General features: G+C 38.5%; 2 protein-coding genes across 2 annotated transcripts; one reads left to right on the top strand and one right to left on the bottom strand.

Moving 5' to 3' along the window:
• The first annotated feature begins 1072 nt into the window (after positions 1-1072).
• LOC140170321 (uncharacterized) lies at positions 1073-11953 on the top strand. The gene is made up of 4 exons (XM_072193688.1): positions 1073-1246; positions 7507-8793; positions 9512-9638; positions 10405-11953. Exons 1-4 carry the CDS (start codon positions 1195-1197, stop codon positions 10460-10462), a joined length of 1524 nt encoding a protein of 507 aa, XP_072049789.1. The 5' UTR covers positions 1073-1194; the 3' UTR covers positions 10463-11953.
• A 3517-nt stretch (positions 11954-15470) lies between these two features.
• On the bottom strand, positions 15471-16615 carry LOC140170506 (rhodopsin, GQ-coupled-like). Its single transcript, XM_072193862.1, has one exon. The coding sequence runs from the start codon at positions 16613-16615 to the stop codon at positions 15518-15520; it is 1098 nt and encodes a 365-aa protein (XP_072049963.1). The 3' UTR covers positions 15471-15517.
• Between the last annotated feature and the right edge of the window lie 10884 nt (positions 16616-27499).

Here is a 27499-nt window from a genome sequence, read left to right as displayed (position 1 = left end):
CGATATAGGGTGCACACCGACATCGCCTGGCTAATAATTATTTGGTGCAGCAGAGACACTAAAATGAATACACGGGATCGATACACGTGAATTGCTATGCACGATTTTGATATCAGACGAAAATCTTCGGATACCGGGTTAGAAAATGATGAATATCTCCGTAAATGATTTCGTCTCAAGAAACTAGATCTGGTCTCATACACTTGAAAATACGCGTTGAACAGATATGATAGTCGCTAGTTTGCGCTTTGAGAACGGCCGTGAGTCTTGAACTCAAAATCTGACCAAAGTCGCTAATTTTATATTGCGTTGGTCGGTCCTGTATGGACTACAGCGCGCATAGGTATATTCGTCTCAGAGTGGAGGCAGTATGTATGACCATTGACCGCAATGTCGTATACAAGCTTACTCACACAGCGAGAAATCAATTACCCCGGCTATTGTCAGTAGCCTTAGTCAGGTCACTTGGCTAATTATATGCGTCTCATAAGGTCGGAATAAAATGACCTTTCGTGGCTGTGGATTCAACCTACCATGGCGATTTCTACCATGGAGATATCGGGGGCGATGACACTGTGGGGTGGCTGCACGTAAGGTCATTAGTTCACCTGTTAAAGTGGTATTGATTCTCTGTACTCCATGTATTTCCATGTCTTCTGGAGGACGATTTGAACTAACGACCTTTCGTGCAATCGCCCTATAGTCTCAACATTAGACAACACAATACACACGCATGCTTTGAATAGCGCGCCTTGGTTGTAACAATTGCAGATGTTGTTTAATTACTTGAAGTGTATGTAGCTGGGAGGAAAAGCCGACCATATGAAAATTTTGACCTTTCGTATTGAAGATATAGCCGTACAATTTTTCCCCAAGGACCTAAAAAATGTTTGATATCAGAAGGACATTCCTCGTATTCAGAATGCAGTTGGTGTGTCTGATGCGCTCTCGGGTCCCATAAAAATACTGTGCAAACGTAGTCGCTATCTGATCCCTTAATACCGTTACTTATTTTCGTGTAGCGCTCCACTGATAAAATAGAATCCATATTGCTAGCACTCAGTTGGTAGCTTTCAGGAAGGGCTATTCGACGACTGTATACACAGCAGTAGGCTCTGGTGGTATATAGCAGTGAAGTTTGTTACCATTTCAAGATCATATTGGTATAAAGATAAAGCAATCACACTGGAAATAATGTTGGACAAGGAAAGGACGTTATTGGTGGTCATTTTTGTGGCAACAACGGGTAAATATGGAGGATTTTAATTTCACTTAAATTGTCGTAGGCGGGGTCGTAGGCCCCTGTTTTTATATCTTTTATATGTTTTGCTACAGAGTGAATGGAACTGTGCAGTATTTAGCCAAACTCCCACTTTATCTTCATTTGTAATAAGCTGATATGATTGGTGGGTGCTTGACCATCAATTTCCATGCATTCTGGCGTGTTTGAAAAACTGTACAGCGCCGTCGGAGACCCAATGTCTTCAAGTGTTGTTCTCCTAACAAAGCTAGGATTAAACAAGGATAATAATAGTAAAAATAATAAAATAATTCACCCCAGGATTCGAACCAAGACACTACCAAACATGTACTAAAGAGCGACGCGACGCGACGCGACAGCCGACAATGTCCACCAAAAAGCTATATACATGTAGTATAGTTACGGTGACTGCCTGAATTCTCGCAGTCAAGTTTCAAAGATTATCGGCATTGATATCACATCGATTCAAAACTCTCTAAAAACAAATAAAGAATTATCTGAGATAATTGCCACTAAGTATAGCTAAGTATATTGCAACTCGTGCATCTTAACTACCTGAGGCGTCATTATGATACAATATGTATTTAGTTGTTGAAAAAGATTATATTAACATTTTGGCTTAAAAGTTCCACCGAAAAGATCGCCTCGCCATAAATTTCTATTCTATATCCCTAGAAAGTCCTAATTAGTACTGCAGATTAGTGAATCAATTGAGCCCAGTGTGATATACAAGCAACAGAATTGGCATATATGCTGTCCTTGTGGGTTAGGACAAATACGTTAGGCAACGAGTAGCCACTTGTGGAATCAATCCCATAAATTCCAAGGTCAAAGTTTATACAAGGTTCAAATTTTGTTCAAACTAATTCCAAAATATTCCTCTGGTAATAAGGATTCAAAAATATATAGTACGATATGTCTATGACTTACAGTACCGATGTTATGAGCAAAAAGGTCAAAGGTCAACATTTGGGCTCCACATGGGTTACAACAGAAAACTTCCTCCGATTTTGATGAATATCCGTTTGAATGCAGAGACGAAGAAACTGTAGTCCACAAAAAGTTTCGATACCCTTTATACAATGGTCTCTTGGCCTAATTAGTTTCTACAAGACTCGGGAAAATGATGGTGGAAGAATGATTCATGGATGTGTCGGGTGGAAGAAATTACCAGCCTTAGAAGACAAAGGTCTGAAGAAACAAAGGTCACGTGATATGGTTGATCAAAAACAAATTAAATCATTTCTAATTTTGGATAGTTGGACTTGGGAATCCCCTTTTCTAGAATATTCATTGTGTTGCACAGTTGGGAAAATCCCCAGGATTGTAAAGTGAATATGACATCATTTTGGGGAAAACCCACAGGAGGTAATGTAATATGAAAGTTTAATGTTAGTAATTATTCTTGGAATTTCCCAGATTACATCATATGTTATGAAGATGTGAATGAAGTAATTGACTACTAATAGAATGCGATTTTACAATGCTTGGTATATAAGAAAATGGTCAGACATGTTCAGATCAGTTTACAGTGTTCTTGTGGGCCAGTAATAGTGTGCTTACAGCCCATTTTCTTCAAAGAAAGAAAATTGGGAACGAAAAAAAAATTATGTAAGCCAGTAATATCGGAGAAGATCTAGAATACGTCAAAGTGCGTACCTCTTCCAAGAAAGGAAATATTCTTTTGTCAACTTGCTGAAGTGTACTTATGAAACAAGACATCTGTCAATGTAAATGGAGGGGAACAACTGCAACGCAGGCTATTTTCCATTTGGAAGGTGAAAAGAGCACCATTTTGGAGATAGTCAACTGTGCGAGGATTTAGTGCAACGGATATAAAAGTGAATCAGAATATACATCAAGAACATTGACATCAGAACTCTCAAATCAACATCAAGAAGAAGGCTGCTGGTTAAGAAGTAATATTATCAAACATTCATAATAGATGTATTTGATTGCATGTATTAATGTTTATGTATCAGAACATTATAAATCACATTTCTCTTTTGATTAAAAGACTCAGATATTGTTAACTTAATTAAACAGTGTGTTTTCACTTGGCGAAAGGTGTTTTGGCCTTGAGTTATTAACGACTCGTAACAAAATGGCTAAAACTGGAAAAATATATCTCCTGTCATTTTTAAGTTGAGAACCATAAAAAAATAAAGGTCAGTTGCTAAAGCGTGTCTTTGTTATCTCTATTGTCCTATGCTATGCAATTCGACACATTTTATGAAAGACCAACCTGTTCTGGTTCATTGCTTTGGTTGCTAACTTTTTTATTTTTTGAATGGTAAATTGTGAAAGCTCTTTGCTACTTATTTATAATAGATACCATAGATAGCATACATCGACAATAATTGTCCGAATAGTGTGGAGTCAGTTGATCCAGTGGCGTAACTAGGGGGGGGGGGGCGTGCCACCAGGGGTGCGCCAAATCGGCCTCACTTAAAAAATATTGAACCTACCATTTGGCATGCATGAGCATGATTGCAATTTCATAATGTCTTATTATTAAAAAAAACCCGCGTTTAAGATATTCTCGGCTAGAGGGGTAGGGGTGCCAATTTTGTTTCTTGCCCCGGGCGCTACCAACCCTAGTTGCGCCACTGAGTTGACCCCTTTATATAAGCCCTCCAAATGCATGTGGAATGGGTAATAACCGTTCAATATTTACGGGAGTGGTGGTTTGACAAAAAAAGTAACATTCTCCCCTCACGCCCTCTCAAATATTTTCGGATTTTCCCCTTAGGCTAATGACAGTTGAATCATTGGTTCCCGTTTCCCGCCCGCAACGGTTTTTCCACCTCGTGTCAAAATTTCATTTCCGGGATTTCATTATTTTGAAAAGTTTTCATTATTTCATATTTTTCGTTTTTAAAACTAGAGTTTGAAAGCTTTGAACAATTTTTAGTTAACTTAATCAATTTGAGCATGTAAACTTGTATTCAACACCCCTCTAGTACGAATATTGTGCACCTGCCAAATATATAAAAAGTTAATGATTACATGATAACTCCAGCTTTGAATTAAAATGGCCCTGCTGCTGTCACAATGAATGCAAGTTTGCTTTAGGGCAAAATGTACCCATTGTCTATCTGGAGTCACTGCAGGTGGATGAACTACCCCACAATTTTAAACAATTTTATGCAACTATAAGCAAAAATAACAATGAAAAAGAAAAGAGAAAAACAGTAAGAGAGATTTCGTATTCGGATTGTGTTGTTTCCGAAATGTCAGTGTTGTTTATGGGGATATCTATGACAAAAGCCCTGTATCGAATACACATTAATCTACACCACGTCCTCTACTGTGCTACAAAAAAGCAGAATAAAGATATAAGCCGTTTTGAGTTAGTATGTGTCACGTATTGCAAGCCAGACGTCTCCTAAAGATTATAAATATTCATTATACTAAAATAACTGCAGGCACCGTGAACAATGCTTAGAAAAGTTGCTTTTTGGCGTATACCGTGATTTTTTCGCAATTTTCTGCGGTTCCTTTTTTTTCGACGAAGGCACCAGACGAATCATCAATCTTCCTTTTACACGCGACTTACCAATCATGGGTCGTAGGGAGTTGACAGTGAGGACAGACACATCTAATCTTTTTAATTCTGTCTCAGATTATTGCGTGGCTGTCAGCATTTGATAACCAAATCTGACCAAAACTACACGACTGCACAACTTTATGTAAATCTTTAATTGACCGGCCCGTGAACTGCTTGTCGACAACTAATATTATGTTGTCATCTCAGTTATTGTGGGACAAAGACACAGTTCACGGATCAGGTGTATAGTAAATAGTAAGTTTCCCTTTTCATAGCTAACCTTCTCTGAACCAATTTTACAATAAATTAGTGATTTGAGGCATGATACATCCTGACTCTTGCCAGCACAAGCAACTCGTTGATTAAGCTTTCAAATCAATATCACTAACATATTCAATTATACCATGCAGATATGGCCTTGACCCAAAAATTAAGTTTCGTCAGTTGCCAGAAATTGAGTAAATCGACTGTATGAAAATATCCAGTATATTTTTCCTAAATTTATATGGTCATAAATTGATCTTACTCACCAATCAGTAAAGCCTATTATAATCATGTGATGGCTCAATACAATAGTAAACATGCTTAGAAAAAGGTACAAGAAGTCATAACGGCCACTGTCTCATTGCAAGATTAGATGGGTTAAACAGTTTTTGTCATGTGAGGCAGTTTTAGATAAAGGCATACAAACGAGGGTATGAGATTATTTCCTATAGCCTCTTAACTACCGAGTTGGTAAGCTACAATTACTATTCAAGACACAGGGTATGTAAACTGTGCATATGAGATAAGGGTTCCGTGAACAAAAAGCGAGTTACTGAAAGTTAATGAAGAGGAGCAGACCCCAAATGAATCGTGGGACGACATGAAAGAAGCAGTCCAGAGCACAGCTAAGAAGTACATCCCCAGAATGAAGAAACGGAAACAGCCGTGGATCTCTCAGCAAACCTTAAACCTAGCTGATGACAGGAAGAGAGCAAAGGCAGATGGAGGAAAGGAAGAATGGGCACGCTTTAAACAGAGATCTCCAAAAGTGTTAAGGAGGACAAAAGAAACTACAACGAAAGGAAGTGTGTGGAAATGGAAAAATGTAAGGGTGACTCAAAAATGGCTTTTGGTATTGCCAAGGAACTTACTAAGAAGTGGACCCCCAGGATGGATGTTATAAATGATGAGAAAGTTAACACTCTTACCGAAAGTGAAGATATAAAGAGGCGATGGGTTCAGTATAATAGTTCCCAGCTGTTTGAGGCACAAGATGACAAGGTGTATGTACAATGTGAAACGAGTGAGGAAGAACCTCCACCATTGAGATCTGAGGTTGAGAGTGCCATGGAACAAATGAAAAATGCTAAGTCACCTGGCATTGATAATTTAGCTTCTGAGTTATGGAAGGCAACTGGGAAAGAAGGGATAGACATAATGTAGCGTCTATGTGGTATCATCTGGAAAAAGAAGAAAAAGACTGGTGCAGGGCAGTATTTATTCCACTGCCAAATAACGTAAATTTGAAAGAGTGTGCCAATCACCGGACCAAAACAAAACAAGAGCATAGACGTCCTCTTTACATGTGCTTCATAGATTACAGTAAAGCTTTTGACTGTGTTAGCCACCCTCAGATGTGGAAAACTATGAAAAAGATGGGTTTCCTTGTGGATCTGATCAGCTGCTTACATGAAGACCAAGAATCGGCAGTCAGAACAAGTAGTGGGCCACAGATTGGCTCACGATTGGAAGAGGCTTACGACAGGGCTGTGTGCTATCACCAAACATATTCAACATCTACTCTGAAGACATGAGAACAGCTTTGGAGGGGTTTGAAGGTGGAGTAAAGTTTGGCGGTACAAGAATTCCTAACCTGAGGTACGCCGATGATACCACTCTTATTTGTAGCAGCAGAGTAGAGCTGATTGATCTTTTGAAGCGTATTAAAGAGGCCAGCGAAGAAATACACCCTCTCCTGAGCACAAAGAAGCCAAAAAAATAGGTGTAGACAGAAAGCGGAAAAGTGATGAGTTTGTGATAGATGGACAGCAGATTGAGGAGGTGAAGCAATTTGAATATCTGGGTTCAGTAATTAACAACAGTGGTAACAACACAACTGAAATTAAGAGAAGACTGGCTATTGCAAGGACAACTGTGCAGGGCATGCCAAGCCTATCCAAAGGTACGATTACTTCGTGCAACTGTGTTTTCCATTGCCACTTACGGATGCGAGTCTTGGGCTATGACCAAGAATGGAAAGGAAAAGAGTAGATACTTATCTACAAGTGACATGGAAAGACAGGAGAACAAATTCCTGGATCCTCGACAAGATTGGTACAAGTCTCACCATCAGAAGCGGCATAATGGAGAGAAAGCTGAAGTACTTTGGCCATATTGTCAGGTGTAGAAAAACAGATTTTGCAAGGGGCTATGGAAGGCAGACGAGGAAGAGGACATCCACCAACATCCTGGACTTATGACGTGAAGCTGGTTTCTAACCAAGGAATGCAAGGTGCAACGCACTTGGCATCGGATCGAGTGATAACGTACTCTTGTGAAGACCACAGCAGCGCTACACAGCGCCACCTGACACACGGAGAGAACAAAAATCAACCGTTTTAGATCACATGTTGATTGAAATTAAATCAAGGTAAATTATATTCCGTATAATCGTATAATATTCACGTAAACATCTTTTGTTATTTTACAGGCATGCTTGTGGATGCCCATGAACATCCCGATCGTAACCATGGCCACCATCTCGCTTATGTCGAAGACCAAACTCATATATTTGCCGTTCCGACAGTCTTCGAGCCACTCGACAAAGAAGAAAACAAACCCCGTGTCATCGTCACTACGTCATCATATGAACCAATCGATGTCTTTGTAACTGTTGAAGGAATTGATTTCACCCAGGGTGGTAGAGTGTCTAAAAACAAACAAGTTGAGATTTCTTTACCTAAATCTGTGAGACTATCAAGCCCCAACGAGATCAGCAATAAGACCGTGGTCGTCCAGGCATCCGGGGTAATCAATGTACATTGCATCGATAATGAATACGAAAGCGGCGATGGATTTTTAGCCTTTCCAAATTCTCAGTTAAGCACTAAATATTACATCATGTCGTATGATCCATTTTTCCACGAGAAAGAGTACAACCCTGGCTTCATGTGCGTCTCAGCTCTCGAAGATGGGACAGTAGTTGAAATACAGAACCTTAAAAGCGGACAGAAGACTCTGGTTCCACTCGATTCATGGGAGAGTTTCCGATATGAAGGCGGCTTCTTTGATGATCTTACAGGAACTGAGATAACAAGTAATAAACCAGTGTCAGTTGTGTCCGGAATCTTTACCAGAGTACCTCATGGATATCCAAAAGGAGCAGATGGTTTACTAGAACAGATACCACCTGTTAATACGTGGGGTAGCAGCTTTGTACTCAGTCCATTCCGTGGAAGAGCAACTGGGTATGTCTACAGAGTTCTGGCTAGTACTAAGAAGGCAAAGTTAACCATTTCAAATCAACCAAATGCAATCATAATAAGGGCAGATGAGTGGTTTGAAGACCACGTGGATGGTGACACGGTAATATCAATCAACTCCGATCAACCTGTGCTGGTTTTCCAATATATGAAGAGCAACCAAGGTGATGAACTATTTGAACCTTCCATGATGATGGTTCCTCCAACAGATTCGTATGATAATAGCGTGATAACTTTCCCCGTCTTCAACTGCACCTTTGAGAATAATTTCCAGTACAATATACATGTCATTATCGACTGCGCGTACGCAAATGATCTCATGCTTGATGATGATACACCAATGAAAGATTGGGAACAGTTGAAGACTAAAGACAATAGAATGTGCGTGTTACGAGGAAATGTTAGTACGGGCGTTCATAGTGTTAGTCATGAGGATCCAGCAGCAAAGTTCACAGTGGCAGTTTATGGACTTCACAAAGTATCGTCATATGCATACCCGGCCGGTTACAAACCAGGTATTTTAAATAATTTTATTACAAGTCATGGATATTGTTATATAGTACAGTTTGATACGTCAGATATTTGGGCTGACTGGATTTTTGTGTCAAAAAAAAAGTGAAATCACACACTTTTCAGCAACATCTTCTGAAAAATTACTCAAAACTCCTCGGGTTAACCTCAAATCAGCCGGTGAGCGCTCATTTCATTTTGCTGCTCTAACTGTTTGGAAATCGCTTCCAAACAACATTCGTAACATCCCCACACTTTCTCAATTTAAACGTCAGCTTAAAACCCATCTCTTCCGTCAAGCTTTTTCAGATTCACAGAATGAATTGCTTCTTTGTTCGTTTGTCTTTTTCATGTTTTGCCCGCTCCGTGGAAGATTTTGCGCCTTTAAAGAACCATTCATTATTATTATTACTATCTTCAGCCGCCATACTCAATGTTCTTATCCCGGTTGTTATAGTGGTAACATACTAGTATGTTCACGTGCAACCCCTAGGACTCTGTCAAACCACCTTTCCCCCCTTTTGGTGGTAATGTATTACATTTTTGAAACAAAATGATTATTCCGGCAGTCTGGGGATATTCAAGAGGGTGTCCATCATTGCAGCCAAAATAGTTTTTGCTTTCAAATTCTTGGTATCATTTCTCTTGCAAGAGATAATTGAATATTAAGAACCTTACGTGTGCGTGCTCTTAATGTTGTATTATTTAATATTTTGCTTTCAGTTAAGAAAGATGGCGAGAGGAAAACATCACTATCACCTGGTCTCGTCGTTGGTTTAATCCTGTTTGTAGCATTACTTCTCCTCTTTATTGTTGCCGTTTTAGTAATGAGATTCCGGCGACGCCAAAGGTAATACTTGTAGCTTCACACTAAAGTTTATAGCAAATTAGCAATAATATTATATATTAGGTGTGCTTCCTAAATGATGTCATATAGCCCTCAAAATAGATATGACATGAGGTGACGTCACACAAGTACCTACAAGCACCTCACGAAAACCCTCCCGGTGGGGTACCTAGAACACTACTAATGTTTGTCTCAACCTATTCTCCGTGTTAATTATTTTCCTTTACTGTTTCTGATGGGCATTCGTTCGTCTTATCTTTTACTTATCGAAATTAATATTTGACGGTAAAAGTACATTTCACTTACTAAAATTAAACAATGATTAAAAACGTGTTTCAGACAATAATATTTCAATATTATAGTCCTATGCCAATTTTGTTAAATTGATACAGATGGCGCTATGGTTGTTACCGGGCCACTGCACAGATAAAGAAGGTTAACAATATAGCCTAGTTTTGCTGATGGCGCTGTCATAGATTTTGTGTTATCGACAGGACATGCATTAGAGGTCCTTTCAAGTTGTAACACTCAATTCACGATTAACTATTTCTTGTTTCAAATTTGTTTTAAAGAAGTGAATATTGTTTCCTTTATTTTTGACTGGATGATTTTGTAATACGCAAGTTTGAAAATGGTAATTTTACCGATGTATTCTTTTGTCCATCCCTATGCATTGATGGACTTAAATGAATTAAAGAAAAAAATGTGCTGAAAGTTTATTTTTAAAAATAATAATAACTATGCCGATTTTCTTAATTTTTCGTTACAGAAACACCCCGAAACCGTCCAATGAAATCTACACTACGTTGGAAAATCAATCATTATAAATAGCTAGCAAATGTACAAAACCAAGTACCGTAAAACATCATCTACAAGCACCATTGCTTATGACAAGTCTCTGGGACAAGTGTTAGAATGATGTGCGCCCTCTAGAAAGGTCTTAGATTATTTGCATGCTTAGCAAATTGCTTACCGATGCAGGTAGCTATACCAACAGCTAGTATTGTATTGGCATATCAGTGTTTAGTCATTTCATGTCAAATCACCACTAATCATGCTAATCATGCTTGAAATTGGTTCAAATTTGATGTATGGGGTAATTGACACTGAAAAAAAACCCCACAATTTCAGGTTTAAGCAATGTCGGACCATGTCCAATGATGTTTGCGCTGCGGAGGAAGCATTTTTGTTCGATTTTGACCAAAATGGCCGCCAATTTTCAAATGACAATATTATATCTTCGTAACCAGTGGGACAAATTTTTTTTTTTTGAAAGGTAAAAAACAATTTTCATTATTTTTTATTTAAACCCACGCTCTTGTACCCAAAGACCCTGTATTTATCGTTATCAGAGGCATATAAAGCGGGTGGGCAGGATGGACGAAGATCAGGGAGCCCGAAGGTTCAGGGGCCTCGAGGGTTCAGAGGCCCCAAGCAAAAGCGAAAATTAAATAAGGGCCGATAAAGGAGACATTAAAAGAGCTCCGCACTGCTCCTTGTCAATGGGCCCCGATGTTTATGCTCATGATGCATAGTCTCTCAAGGCTTGTTCTATTCAGCTTGAAGTTTTGCTAAACGTGCAAATAATTCAAATCTTATAGGAGGGCGCACATCATTCTAACGTTTTGTCCGAGAGACTTGTGGTTGAGGGTTGTTGTGAGTGCTTGTGTAAAAGCATCTAGTTTACGGCATGTTGCATTGGACAATAGTGTTTATAGTGAGCCAGATTTTTTATTTAGCGTATTATATTAGCCTACAAGTACTGCGAAATCAATTGCTATTGCAGTATAATTCAGTAAGCCAAAAAATACCAGTTGTGTTCACCCCTGTATGTCCTAAATGAATACAAATGCATCAAAACTAATTCCTGTACTCTTTAGCTCTGATTTAAGACATCATTTGTTGAAATTGGTTGAGAATTAAAGAAACGGTGATCTAAAAACTAATAAAGAAACGAAATCAAAAGTTGCACTTTTGTGTTCTAATCAATGAAAGCACGACGCTAGTTTTAACATGCTAATCAATGGAAGCACGGCGCTGGTTCTCTTATTCGTGAACGCATTGTGTGCAAATCAATAGGGCACGCAAAAAAAGGCGCAAACTGCAACTTTTAAATTGGCATCTTCCTTGGGTTTTTGGATCGTCATATCTTTACTTCTTGAACAATTTCAACAAATGAGGTCTTAAATTCGAGCTAAAAGATGCAGCTGGTTCCAATTATGACATATCTGTCTTTGTTTAGGATATACAAGGGGTGAACATAACTGGTACCCTAAATTTTTGGTTGACTGTATACAGCCACTATAAACACGCTCTTAGAGATAATATGTTACATATAATATCTAGCAGAAATATATTATCGATTTTACGTCATCAAACATTCGTTAGAACTTAAACATTACTGGAAATAGAATGGCAATAGATTAAATAACGTAGATATGTTACATACACTATTTAACGTATAATAAAAAGTCTGCATACTGCTTTACATAACAGATATGTTGGGACAATCGATACTCATTAGGAAATGAATGTGGAGAAAACTTTCTGTTAATAAAATACTATGCTGAGCCACCAGTCTGGGTGGCTCACGCTCCAGTAATTTCAGATGATTGAGCTCAGTAATACATCAAAGAATGTCTTCAAATTCATGAAAACAAATAAATAATCAGCTTATCGGATTAAAAGCTTAGAAGGAAGGTCTTCCTGCTCAGCGAATGTTTGTAATTATCAGAAGGTTTTCTCAAAATTCATTCTTTAATGTGTAGATAGATTCAAGATGATTTATTCAAATATAAAGACAAGGATTAAAAATGATTGATGGAGTATCTAAGTGATACAATATTTTAAACAATGAATGTAGGCCTATACGCCATATTTGGGCAATAAAAGCATCATCATAATTATAGATAGTGTCGTAGTAAGCAACCACTGTACAAAAAAAAAGCTTTGTTGGGGCAATCGTTATACCGGTAAATAGAAAATGATATATAAAGACTGTATAAAACCAGCTATGTTGGGCCAATCTTTATACCGGTAAATAATGACGTACCAACTGTACTGACAAAACCAGCGATGTTGGGCAATCGTTATACAGATAGATAAATAATGACGTAGCAATACTGTATAAAACCAACTATGTTGGGGTAATCATTATACCGGTAGATAGATAGATAATAACCATGATAATGTAGCAACACTGCACAAGACCAGTTATGTTGGGCCAATCGTTAAACCGGTATATAGATAATGACGTAACAACACCGTACAATACCAGCTATGTCTAAGCAATCTTTAGGCCTATACCAGTAGATAGACAATGACGTAGCAACAATACCAGCTAAGTGGGGGCAATCGTGTAATATAGTGCGGTGAGAGGGATGTAAAGCAACTGTATGAAATCAACTGTGTGTTGGGACAATAATTGTTATACTGCAGAAATAAACAGAAACTAAACATATCAGCTATGTTGGGACTATCGTTACGTGTAGAGTAGCAACTATAGACGAATCCAACGAGCCAAGTCATGGTCAGGATTTGATCGGCCATTTTTGGGTCCCCGCATGCACCATACAGGTGTTGTGAGTGCCCAATTGGTTGGATTAAACCCGCTTAAAAATCGATGTTAGATTCTTTTGTGTTGTAAACTGTCATCATTCTTTTGTCTACATGTAACATTAACACGGGTGATAGAATGCAGTTTAAAATACCCTCCAAGGCCGCATCATTTCACATTTTAGGTGAGATAGAGCCGACGGGGACCCAGATAATGGCTGCCATTGAGGTATAGGAATGCGTAAAATTGGATTCGTCTATACGCAATAGCTTGGACAATCCTTGTTTTCGCATATGGACGAACACCAGTTAACTATAAAGGGGTCTATTGTATTATGCTGACTACAGAGCGCGAGGTATATTTTCTTCAGAGCAAAGACATTTTTGTCATGATCGCCGCTTTACCCACATTGTCATATTGGATCCGTAAAATTTAATGCATTGAGTATACTTTTTCAATTCATATATATAATAATGTCAACAAAAGAGAACAGAGCGGAAACACCTTTCGGAAATAAAGTTGTCAAATTGCAAATTACCAGCATTGTAATGGCGACGAATCTGTAATGTTTACATATTCAAGCGCGGCAGGTCGGAGTTCATACATCTTTATCAATAGAGGCCCTGTATGAAATTATTGATTGGCTCCAAACAAAGGATTTGAACCGGTGTCTTTCACCGTAGTTATGGCGGAATACAGTCCATTCAATCAAATGTTGTCATCAACCTATTTGATCGTAGTGCAGGGTTATGTGTGTGAGACGAACTGTCACGGTAGATGGCAATCATGCTTTTGTTGAATGCATTTGAGTAGTCCGCCATATTTACGGGATGATACGTCACATGCAAGGCCTCTATTACGAATCTAGTCTCGGGTCCAGACGGCTTGTGATCATTCATCAGTAAACAAATCGACGGCTTGTGATTGTTTATTTACCTCAAAATATTACCATGTGCACATATGTGATTGGACACGGCGAATCAGCCGTAAATTCGGCCCCGGTCAATTTTGTTTTATTTCGTGTTTAGAAAATATATATCGTAAGCTTTAAAATGGTATATCATTTGACTTCAAATGATATCCAGAAGCGGGTTTATGGTTTGTTGAACTTTTTTCCTTCAACAAAATTATACCTTTTTCGGTTCTACGTGTGACTCTTTTTCCACATTTCTGGTAATAAATATCAAACAGACATAATTGGAGGTCATTACAAATCATCCCCAAGTCAACGAGCTCCAGGAATGTCCTCTCATTGCTAATTGTTGGTTATACATACCTAGACAAAATGCAATGCTTTGTTATCTACCACTTGAACAGGATTTAGCCAAAGCAAACAAAGTTAAGAATTATTCTATATAAATAGATAGAAGCTTATTATCCTCTTTAGCAATAGGATTATTGATTGGTTTAAACGGTGGTTGATCAGACACTTGTCGCAACGAATTGAGATACCTATGAATACGACCGTCACATACATTTTACACTATAACTCAGAATGCAGTTTGCCGAGTTTACGGCTCATTCGACGTGTCCACTCACATATACGCATCATATCAAAATAATTATTTTATTGGAATATTTAATGGAAAGATAACCTGCACCACTTACGCATGAAATAGAAGACTGATGCAGTTATTTCATGGTAAATAATGGCGATATTGAGCATATCTTCAGCCTTTTTCTTATTTTTTAATGATTATTTTTTGTCGATAAGTAGTCCATGATTGCCGACAATCTGGAAAATAGACCATTTCATATCAAGATCGGAAAAGTTCGGAAAATCAGGGTCAAATTGCACCAAAACTGGTGGGCAAGAAAAGTACCCTTTTGCGCGAAAACACAGCATATTAAGCTAATGTGAACATGTGGTCATCGGTTTAAATATTTTCATAGCATATTGAGGTAACACCCCAGTTACTTGTTTTTTACAATAAGATATTAATGAAAAGAAATGATCAAATGTTCGTCATTTTTCGTCAGTTAACTTTTTACAAAACGTTTTTATGAATCACCTCTTCCACAGGTCAGTCTCTTCCACTAGACATACCACCACACGCTTGATTGCACTTTGAGTATCCTTGGCAAAAGTACCTCTCTCATCCATAATTGACCATCGAAAGTTCATCGTAGTTTATGATGCCTGTTATACATTTGAACTTCGCACTGTACATGATGCTGAAGAGGTACTTTTATGCGCGCGCGATAGGGGAAATTATTACATGCTTCGGGTTTTATCGGAATGACTCAGTTTCAAAAGGTCTATTGCTTTGTCGACAGCCTTGTCGAGAACAGCCCTACCATAGTGCGTGCCTATCTGGCCCGTTGCCTATACAGAACTTTCAACAAGTTGATTGTGTTTGCATCCCGCGCATAATATAATCAATTTCAACTCCTTTCTATACTGATCATAGCGAAGGGCATAAATAATTGGGTTACATGCTGAATTTAACATAGCCATGCAGAGAGCAAACCCATATAATAACCCATTGAAATCTATGTATCCTCCAAGATTATATTGTAAGAATAAGAAATGTTCCGTTGACCAACAGATAACATAAACAGCAAACACTGTAATGAGCGTAGTGGTGACATTGTGTGTTTGTTTGGATGCGATGTAGGCTGCGGATGAGGAAGTTACTTTAGACCTACCATTACAGATAGTTCTTTTTTCATTTAAATTCCCCGTGTTTGTGGCAAGATCTGTCGTTCCCGCAGATACAGTAAACATTTCCATTTTCCTCCAGCGCTGTCCGCGTTTCTGTAAGGTAAATATAATGCGAGTAAAACAAAAGGCCATTATAATACAAGGGATAAACAACTCCCAGAAAAATACCAGTACCCCACGTACGGATTTAAATGTCTGTGTGTTTTCATTCCAAAAAGGGTAGGCACATTGTCCGTCTTTGACGCTTCCATTTTCAAAGATTGCAGATGCGACTTCCATTATTGGGCCAAATACCCACGAAAGAGCAGCAAGGACGAAAACCTTCCGGCGCGAAAAGTTGTCAGAGTGCGAAATAGGGTGTAACACAGCATTGTACCTCTCCAGAGAAATTGCCAGTAGATTGAATGTGGATACCGCAAAAAGCGAAAACAAAACTACGCCGTTTTCCCAAAAGAAGCAATACAGATATCCCCAGAATGCATTAGTCGGTACTACAAAAGGTAATATTTCTGTCAAAGTCAAGAGTACAAGAGCGAGTGATGCCAAAAGGTCGACAATGGCTTGCGTCACGATAAGGATGTGAAAATGTTGACGCTTAAACCGAGCGGTAATGAGGCACACTGTGAAGTTACCAACCACTCCAACCAAACCGATAATGGTTTTTATAGATGCAAATATTTTCTCTCCTATTGATTCAGGTTCTACATCAAATGTTTCGAAAGATTTCAGATCTTCTGTTAAGTTAGTATGAGATTCCATGTCTGTGTTGATTACCTTCGCAGTATTTAGGTATTAAAACAAAAATCCCATTATATTTATTTATAGTTTATGGAACATAACATTACAAAATATAATGGAAAAACGGAGGAAGGTAATTTGCAAAACAATCAAATTAGTTTAAAACAAGGCAGATTAAATAATTGTAAAGGCATGTAGGCACAAATAACAACATATACATTAATAGCTTATTTTACTATGGTATATATAATGTGCTTAAATTTACCAGAGACTAGTTTTTTGTCATCACTTGTATTTACAATTTTCAAATAGTTCTACCGAGTTTGACCCAAACAAACACATATTATTGGAAGCACAATTAGAAAACCGTAACTAGAAGGCTATATATTTGTACACAAATACGGCTTACCCGCATGTTATAGGTGTACCCAAACTTACAGTCCTTATTTGCTGAGGACTTAAAATAAAGATATTATAAAAAGTCGCCCAATTGGACGGAAAATGTGTAAAAAGTGAAAGTCCAAGTCACAAGCTTTAATTTAATGTAGGTTGCACTCTTGTAGCACTTTAAAAAAAAGAAATTGTAAAAAGTCCCCTCTCAGTGGAGGCGTCTCTCTTACTCTCCATAGGTTGCTGTTGTCAGTCTCTCTTATTCACAGTGAGGCTATTCAATATGATTAGGGGAAAACATAGGGCCTGCACTTTGGCTCGTTTTTTGCAGGTTTACATGGTCCAATAATCACAAGATGACTGACATGTGGTAACAAAGGCAACAGTCACTGCTATTTGATTACTTCGCCTGTGATTGGCCATCACTGTGATACGATGGTCAAAAAACCAATAGATGACTGACATGTGGTAACAAAGGAACCAGTCACTGCAAGTTGATTAATTCCTGTATGACTGGCCATTCAATACATGTCTGTGATACACTATAGCCTTTTCAAAATGTTTGCTTGACTGCATTGACAATACCCGGGAACAATACACACAGTATATGCATTGGACCAGGGACTGTGTATGAAGGGACTCGAAACGGATTATAGATATCTATTGTCAAGCTATTGTTATCAGGTTATCTTTTATTGCCTTCGATTACATGCGAGTTGCATCGAGGGCGTGATGTTTGTTTTCTTATTATTTACTCATGTTGCCCTATTCAAATATTTCTAAAGTTACGTCAAATAGAGTGCTTGCACGAATGGTCATTAGTTCAAATCATCCTCCAGACAAGCTCCATAAGATATGCTAATGCATGGAGTACAAAGATTTACTTTGATCTATACCAGTTTACAGGTGATTGGTATTGTACTCCATGCATTTGCATATGTCTTCTGGAGCGTGTCTGGAGGATGATTTGAACTTATGATCTTCCGTGCAAGCACCCTATTGTGTAAAATGTCTATCCTTTGTAGAACATAATTTCTGTGTAACGATGGTGATTTTGGTATCTAATTATGTTTTCTTGCATGAGAAATACAACTACGCAACTTAAAAAACTGTACATGAAACCAATAACCTAATAATTACAATATGGATGTTTTTAGCAGCCCTGTTGCAAAAGAGGGTCATCGGTTCCTTGATTAGTTTTTTAATTTGCTTAGTTGTATTTCTCATGCAAGAAAACATATAATTAGACACCAAAATTACCAAAATCAGACGTTGTTAAGGGCTGGGGTATGAACGTTTGGACAGTATTTATTTTGGGACATTAGAGCACATCAGACATATCGAATTGCATTCTGAATACGAAGAATGTCATTCTGATATCAAATAATTTTGATTTTTGAAATTCGCAATTTAATACACATTTTATGGCAAATCATTAAAAATTGATATTTTTGATATTTAACAGTTCTTGAAGTAAACTTTATAAATCTGATGATTTATACTTAAAGTGTATGTAGGTGGGATGAAAAGCCGACGATCAATTGAAAATTTTGACCTTTCGTATTGAATTTTTGATTGATTTTTTTCCCAAAACACCAACAAAAATTTGGTCTTTTTGGGGAAAAATCCATATCTTCAATATGAAAGGTCAAAATTTTCAATTGACCGTCGGCTTTTCCTCCCTGCTACATGCACTTTAAGAATATATCATTAGATTTATATAATTTACTTCGAGGACTGTTATATATCAAAAATTTGAAAAATATCAAATTTTTATAATTTGTCATAAAATGAAAATTATTTGATATCAGAAAGACATGCTTCGTATTCAGAATGCAATTCGATAGGTCCGAGGTGCTCTCATGTCCACAAAAAATACTGTCGAAAAACAATACACGCTCATTTTAGATCCCTTAACTCATGGTCAGAATTCAAAAAGGTCGTTGACCTTTGGAAATTTATCATCAAAGCGCCCTCTAGAAAGGTCTGACGTATAACAAACTATACATTTTGGGAATCCTCATGACCATACGAGTATTTTGATATATTACTTGGCATAGTTGGAGCACTCTGAAAATTTGACCCCCATGTGACCTTGATTGACCCCTCCCCGGAATGCCCGGAAGTTTCAGGAGGTGAGCCCAAGCTAAATTTATTCACAATCAATCAAAGATCCCAAAATGACTCTCAAACTTTTGTTCTATGATTTAGTCACGGAGTCTACAGGCTGGTCCTCTACTAAGAATGCTATAACAAATTTACATTTTTCTGGAATGTGTACACCGTACGCTTGCTGTTCCTACTGATTTTGATCAAGACAAGCCCGGGAAGACAAGCCACACGCGGTGTTGTAACTGTGCTTGGGTTCGTACCAGGGTATCGATCAACGTAGTGCCGTACTATTACACTGACTTTCCTATTCGGCGAGGATGACAATTTTGACCTCCTCATCTATTTAGAAATAGAGAGGTAGACAAAAGACCGTTCCAATTGTCCAAACATTCAAGTATCAGAAGGATGGTCCACAATAGCGTGATTCACGTAACCATGGTAACAGGGATTAAAAAGCTGTCAAGTAGAACCATGTGCTTCTTTTGTCCAATTTGCCATCAAGATTTCAAACGGAAACAGTTCAGACCCAGAGCACGATCATGTCAGAAATTTATATTTTGTTCTGGGCAGTGACGTAGCGTCATAGGGGCATGAGGGGGGGGGGGTCACGTGCCCGCACCCCCAATCGATTGCAACATTTTAAAAACCCCATAGGAAAATTGCCAAAAACGGCTTGTGCCCCCCCCAATCAGACCCGGTGCGCTCCCCCCCCCCTCAATCATGGTCGGTGCCCCCAATCAGATGACCCACGCTACGCCACTTGTTCTGGGACTGATTATTCGGACTACGAACGTATTATTCATGCTTGCTCAACTGAGGATAATTTGTAAACCAACAACCCGCATGGGACAATGGGTGGAAGCCGTTTCCAGTCCCTTCAACACAGTCCCTGGCATACCATACATGTATAGGCATATGTATAGTAAATTTGTCTGCTTTATCTGTTTTGTGCTGTTTAAGCAAATAGTTAAACATAATTTCCATAAAATGTAAGCTTTTACTGTCAGATATGTCCCCTTTTAATTTTTGAGCCTAACAAGTGAGGTAAAGCAAAGAAAATTGGAATTTACTACTAGCGCCAATGAATGTTATACGATTGTAAAACGGTACGATCCTCTGGGTGTGTGTGTGGGGGGTGCGTATGTGTGTCCTGCACGCGTATTTTTTTTTCTGCAACTATAACGGGACGCAATACGATACCGGTATGTTATAAGAATCAAACTTACAAGAAAGATGGCTCTTGTGAAATCCTACAATTCTGTCAGAGAAAATATGCATATTTGCATTAAATTTTTAATTAATTGACATAATTGATTAATTAATAAATATGTTATTTAATGATTTACCATAATTCCAAACATGTCAAACAATATGTCAAATTAAAGCTAATGAAATGCTTTATATATTGGTCAGAGCACATTTTGCAGAATGCATTTAGTATTTTAGTTACATGATTCCAAACATTCTAGTGCAATTTTTTGCTATACACGCATAGGCATGATAGGAGCTGTACTTTTAAAATCCGCACCTAATCAATAATTTCACTCCATTGTCAAAGTACTGTGCTCTCTGCATTATGGAGTGACCAGGTCCTAGAGTGTGATGGTTTTGTAGCAGATGACAGTGCTCTTTCAAGCCTGTCAAGGTCAGTTAGTAGCCACTTGCTGAATGGATGGCCATTATCAGCTATCAAACAGCGTGTTTATAGTGAATATACCGCATTCTGAGTATACCGTATACGATAATCCTTGCATATATACCGATACCCTTGCTGTTTATAGTGAGACACAGTTACCGCACAAATTATATACCAACTAACATTATCGTACATTTGCAATGACCCCGAGGTCACACGGGGATTGTGTAAATATTGTGGCGCGAGCTATAAACAGCCTATTCAACAATATGATCATGGCGGTGAACATGTAGCTTAACTCTTGGGGGTGAGAATCGTTCCGAATGTCTTGCGAGCATACTACGCATCATGAAAAAGCTCCTACTTCCGGTAATACCGCGCACAATTTATACTGGTGTGTTTATAGTGGGAATATCTCGCCACAATATCCTTCGGTTGAGAAGGATATCGATGTACCATACATACATATACTGCTAGTGTTTATAGTGGGCAAATATCCGGATAATCTCTAACCGGGTAGAAATTGTACCGCAATGTACCGCACATCTGCTCCCACTATAAACACGCTCAAAGAGATGCCTTGTGCAGCTGCCAATCACAGTAGAGGTTTGATAACATTTTGTTAAAAACCCAAAAATGATATAAGGACAAAGCTGTGCATGTTGGTACCTAATTGTTTGGATTCTTATGTTGAAATTCCGTATTAGTATTTTTATGTGTAGTGTATATTGTTCATAAATTATATAGGTTTTAAATTTTGGGCATTTTTGCTCTGTTGCACTGTACCATTATGGAATTAGAGCAAATCAATTACCGACACAAGCAGGTATACAGTGTATTATTTTATTTTTATTTCGTATCTCAGGAGCATCTAGCTCACTTGGTAAGGCATCAGAATTTGGTACACGAGCGCTTCGAACTTTAAATCGGAAGGTGGTGAGTTCGAGCCTCATCACGGTCACATTAACTTTATAAACCAAATGTTGTTCGAACTTTTCATATTTGTTTTTCTTTTATTGTTTCTTTTTTTGTCTTTTTTTTTTTTCTTGTTTTATTTAATTTTTTTTTCTTTATTTTTCTTTGATTCATATTGCCAGGGTAAGGAGAGGATGGTACTAACGGCCCATTCAGTGATTTTTTCATCCGGGCGATCGTAAAAATCATCAAAATTCAGATTTTGTACTAGACTGCGGAACTCAGTCTTCAATGATATAGTCAGTAATAATCTTTTGGTCATTATATGACTATCATCATTTGACGACTGAGTTCTTATAATACATCATCCGAAGAGCAGTTTCAGACAATTGAATACCGAGAAATACACACCTACCCCCCACGTCGCTCCACCGATCTTGTGACAAGAGAACGGCAGTGCTATACATAGGCCTGTCATATGCATGAAAGAACAACTCAAATTCATTCTCTGTGTCTATTGGGCATGTGAAAAATAGCATGTATGAAAGAATCACCCATTTCCATGATTTGGATCTTGTAACACATTGATTGAAATCCAGTATGTATAAAAGTCCACTTGTAACACATTCATTGCTAGAGAATGACTTTTGAACAAAAAATGGGTTTAATAAAGGAAAGTGTGTGGTTTATATTACATGGCAGAATGCTTATCAACATTATACATACCTGTGTGCTTTATTTTGTATTATCTTACTAGTGGTAATCTCATTCTAACATTGTTGTCTTTGTATATGATTCAAAAACCCACCTAAGTCCAAAATCTAAAATGAACCCCACGAAGTCCCTGAAATGCTAATCGTCATGCCTAATACAGGTTAATCCACTCATTTGCACGTAAAACTTACCATATTGACCAGGTAAATCTAACTGAAGGAATTAAAATGATACACGGGTTTTTCTCTCAAAATAACTTCGCATGGACTTAGGTGGCTTTTGTATTCATGTATTCAATTGCTTGGGATTGTTGGGGGCAGATATATGTATTTGAATGGGGCTTCAACTTCGTCGATACTGCCGTTTTCTTGGGTTTTTGCCAATTTTTTCATTAAAAAATTTATAAAAGTAACAATTTGATTTTTTTTTTCACTTTCGCTGGGATCACTGAATGGGGCTTTGCAACGCAATATATTCAAAACTTATTCACCTACTGTTATAGCATTAATCCGATTATTACACAACTTCGCCAGCGTATTCAAGGCCCGGATTCAAGGCATCTAATGCAAATAATCACCTAGATTATGACGTATCATACTGTAAATATGGCGGAGTACTCAAATTCATTCAACAAAACCATGATTACAAGCTATTGCAATCTACCGCGACAGCTCGTCTCACCCACATAACAAATGCACTATACGATCAAATAGGTTGACGACAACGTTTGATTGAATGCACTGCATTGCGCCATGATTACGGTGAAGGACACCGGTTCAAATCCTTTGTATGGAGCCAATCAATAATTTCACGCACATCCTCTATTATTGCCCAATTTATTGCCCGGGATGATTGCACACTGTAAAAGAGCTATTGTTATAATGTTTGATGAAATCGTGTTTAACTATTTGCTTAAGAACGGCACAATAGAGGGTATTCAATACTACGTCACTTATGACAGAGTCATCCCATTTAAATAAAATTCTGTCCTCCATAAGGTAACACAGGGGAATTCGCATGATAATGCAATAAAACAGGTGATAGGCATGAATGGTTATGGATTCGATCTGGAGACCTGTCCCTCTGTCATCTTAACCCATCTTAGAACTGTCCTCCAGCATGGCTGCCATTTCAATTGTTATACGGTTCCGGTTGGTTTATTGCATACTCTCTATACAGATAAAGCAGACAGATTTACTACATTTGGAACATGTATATACAAATAGGGAATGTGTGTGAGTATTACCTAATTATAATAGGGGCGTATCCAAAAATGAATTCACGCCCCTTTCAAATGTCGAGCCAAAGTGCAGGCCCTATGCTATTCCAGAGGGAGTAAGTAAATTAAATGGAACAGCCATTTCAGAGGGAGTATGTAAATTAAACGGAACAGCCTATTTTGGGCCATGTCAGAGGGAGTATGTAAATTAAATGGAACAGCCAATGGGTATGTAATTTAACTGGAATAGCCTTAACGTTGATTTCATCTATATTATAATTACACTATTCTCCGTGGATCTGTTTAGTCCTACGTGTATGGGGTGGGTGTTAGTAACAATATAATTCTCAGGTGCAATCTGTGTACAAACTCTGAGGCCTGAAGCTGCTTAATTTGATGAGAAACGACCGGCCCTTTGTTTTAACATTTGGGGCCCTGGGCCCATAGTATTTGACTTATGAGGCTCGTGAACATATATTGACGTATAATTCTCTGGTGCTCTCAGTAGACTCAAGCTGGGCACTGTAGCTGCTTTATTTACTGAGTAACGGCCGGCCCTATGTTTTAGCGTTTGGGGCCATGGGGCCCATATTATGTGACATATGGGACCCATATGTACATATAACAATATAATTCTCAGGTGCATTCTGTGTACAAACTCTGAGCCCTGAAGCTGCTTTATTTGATGAGAAACGGCCGGCCCTTTGTTTTAACATTTGGGGCCCTGGGGCCCATAATATTTGACTTATGGGGCTCATTTACATATGTTGAAGTATAATTCTCAAGTGTTATCAGTACACTCAAGCTGGGCATTGTAGCTGCTTTATTTACTGAGTAACGGCCGGCCCTATGTTTTAGCGTTTGGGGCCCTGGGGCCCATATTATGTGACCAATAGGACTTATATATACATATGACAATATAATACTAAAGTCCTATCTGTGTACTAAATCTGAACCCTGTAGCTACTTTATTTGCTGAGAAACGGCCGGCCCTTTGTTTTAACATTTGAGCCCCTGGGGCCCCTAGCCTTGTACATCTGGAGCCAAAATGGGCAAAAGGCACATCTACAACTTAGGGCCCATACATATGCCACTTATGAGCCCTAGTGATCTTGTACTTTTTGAGCTAGGCTTGTCAATCTGTTGCACCATATTTTAACATTTGGGCCCTTGGGGCCCACAATATATAACATATGGGGCTATTGTATATTTGTAAATATAGAGTACCCCTAGGGCTATCAGTGTTCCAACTCAGGACCTGAGGCTGCTTCATTTAATGAGAAACGGCCTGCTTTGTATTCTAACATTTGGGCCCCTGGGGCCCGTGACCTTTGACCTCTGGGGCCAAGATGGGCAAAAGGCACTTCTACGGTGTAGGGCCCATAAGTGTACCATATATGGGCCCCAGGGCCATTGTAGTTTTAACGCTAGCCTTGACAGAATGATGTGTTTGATGGAGGAGGAGAAGGAGGAGGAGGAGGAGAAGATGAAACCCAAGGATGGCAATATACCCGTCCATGCTTCGCGTGCGGGTATAAAAATATACTAAAATGTTCCGTAACACATTGGACATAGAACCTTTTATAGCGAGTCAATGATAAAAGATATTTTGCTAATGGCTTTCCATTGTGTTTGAAGGCTGTGAATTTGATATTATCATTGACACACAGGGTGTTTTTAAATATTGTTAACAGTCGGATGGCAAATAAAATTTAAAACCGTTTCATAAAGCGGAAAATCACACTTCAATCAGTGAACAGTGTCATCACCCCGATATCTTCATGGCAGAAATCGTCATGATGGTAGTCCGAATCCACTAGTTCTTCAACAGCCACGCATGGCAATTTTGTTCCGACCTGTATAATAGTTTGAGACTATGGGCCGAGGGACCTCCGACTAAGGCTATTGACAATTGAACTCTGTAGAAGTCAGTGAGCCTAGTACGTCATCTGCTTTAGACTGCCTCCACCACTGGTCTACGCTGCGCCAATACTGTGTTATGTTCCGTAAACTGAGTGTTTACGAATGAGGGCAGCTGTCATTTTTTTGTTCTGCACATATTTGAATTTCGTCAGTATTTTATTTCAAAACGCCCGGTTGAAGTTCAAGACGCTCACTTAAGATTATCATGTTCTTTAAACACATATATTCAAGTGCAAGCCTTACAAAAATGACGGAAGATATTCATCATTTTCTACAAAGTGATACATGTTTATTAATCTATTTCATTAACGCGAAAAAAATGATTTTTGCTGTTTTTTATAACATAATTGTCACTAAAAATTGGGAAAATACAAGCAAATATAAGTAAAAAAAAGCGCAAATATAAGTACATCAAACAACAAGATAAATGAATGCGTCTGAGAACATGGAGTACACGTCCGAGCATTATACACAATCAATTCATGGTTCACATTTTTCTAACGTTTGCTCTGATTGGTCCTCGCTATCTACGAGTGTATGAAAGATTAACATGGTAATTTTCCTATAAATATTGGAAATACACACAATTTGAAAGCTTTTATCGCTGTCTATAAAGTTAATGATGTTTGACTTTAATGGATTATTTCAATTAAGCCTTTATACTTGATTTCATATTACACTATGTCTTCATTTTATAACATGTATCTTTAGATAAATCCAATCAGCCTTTTGTTTCGGGACACGGAATAAGAATTTGAATTTATTTAAATTTTTCGACCCGAAGACTAAGAGCAAATTGTACAATTGAGTTGTTACTAGAGCGCACTTACATTATGACGTCATAGCGATATTATATGGGGAGTGCCTGTACTTATTTTGGTATCACTGGATGCAAATAAAGGAGACCATAACTATTCATTTATACCAAATATAGCGGTAAACCCCGATAGATCAGTAACTATTCATTGATACCAAATATAGCGGTAAACCCGGATAGATCAGTAGTGTCGCTGACGATGATCAATACCCTCCATCTGACTGAATTGCACCATTTGTCAGGTGCTTCACTAGAGTGACGTATAATTCCACACTCTGGAGGTACTTCAGCTGGTGTCAAGAGCCCCAGATCAAACCATATCCAGCGGCGTAGCTGGGATTTTTTCCAGGAGGGGCAAGACTGTATGGGGCGGGGCCCAAATCCACCAAATTTCCCACTTGGGGGGGGGGCGGGACCCAAATAGACAATTTTGCCAGGCTTATTGATAATAATCGCATGGTATTGCATATCGTATGGATTCCCCATCTCTCTGCCCCTCTCCCCGGCTCTCCTCTCTTTTTTCCTCTCTCTCCCTCCTTTTTCCTTGCACTAGGGGGCGGGGGCCCCCAAATAGGCAATTTTTGCCAGGGGGGCAATTGCCCCCCCTGCCCCCCGGCAGCTACGCCACTGACCATATCCAGCTTCTCTAGCCGACGTCGCAGATTCCTTACCGTTTCTTCATTGCTTGTATAGTCAGGACTATATATAGCACAACAGTGGGACCAGAATATGTGTTGACCTGGTGCCCATGACCCAGTTAAAGTTCCCCTGAGTTACTATAGTTGAGGGACGTCCTGCTTCTCATTCAAGAAAGATCAGTGGCGGCGGAATCATTAAAATTTAGGGGCTGTCGAGCATATTTTGTGGCTGTTTTACTGGAAAAAAAATTCAATTTCAGTCTATTTCGCCCAAAATAAACATGATAAAGGCGGTGCAAAGCGAAGATAGAACCGCTGCGCTACAAACCCGCGCCTAGTTTTCTGTAGACAATGTGATTAAAAAAAAACCAGACTGTAACAAAATTAGTTTGGGAACAGAGCGCCGATAAAGATTTTGGAAATAAGGTGGTCAAATCTCTTATTATAACGATGATGAATCTCAAATGTTTAAATATTCGAGGCTAGGGATCATTCGTGTGTCGTCTGTCAACAACAAGCTCGACGTGCCTGATTGGTCAAT

Source organism: Amphiura filiformis, chromosome 14, assembly GCF_039555335.1.
Source record: "Amphiura filiformis chromosome 14, Afil_fr2py, whole genome shotgun sequence".
Classification (NCBI taxonomy): domain Eukaryota; kingdom Metazoa; phylum Echinodermata; class Ophiuroidea; order Amphilepidida; family Amphiuridae; genus Amphiura; species Amphiura filiformis.
The sequence above is the reverse complement of the archived record's forward strand: the minus strand, read 5'-3'. Positions and strand labels throughout refer to the sequence as shown.

Coding starts and splice junctions, on each gene's coding strand:
- LOC140170321 (XM_072193688.1), top strand. CDS start 1,195: ATGTTGGACAAGGAAAGGACGTTATTGGTGGTCATTTTTGTGGCAACA. Junction 8,794..9,511: donor CCCGGCCGGTTACAAACCAG/GTATTTTAAATA, acceptor TTTTGCTTTCAG/TTAAGAAAGATGGCGAGAGG. Junction 9,639..10,404: donor AGATTCCGGCGACGCCAAAG/GTAATACTTGTA, acceptor TTTTCGTTACAG/AAACACCCCGAAACCGTCCA.
- LOC140170506 (XM_072193862.1), bottom strand. CDS start 16,615: ATGGAATCTCATACTAACTTAACAGAAGATCTGAAATCTTTCGAAACA.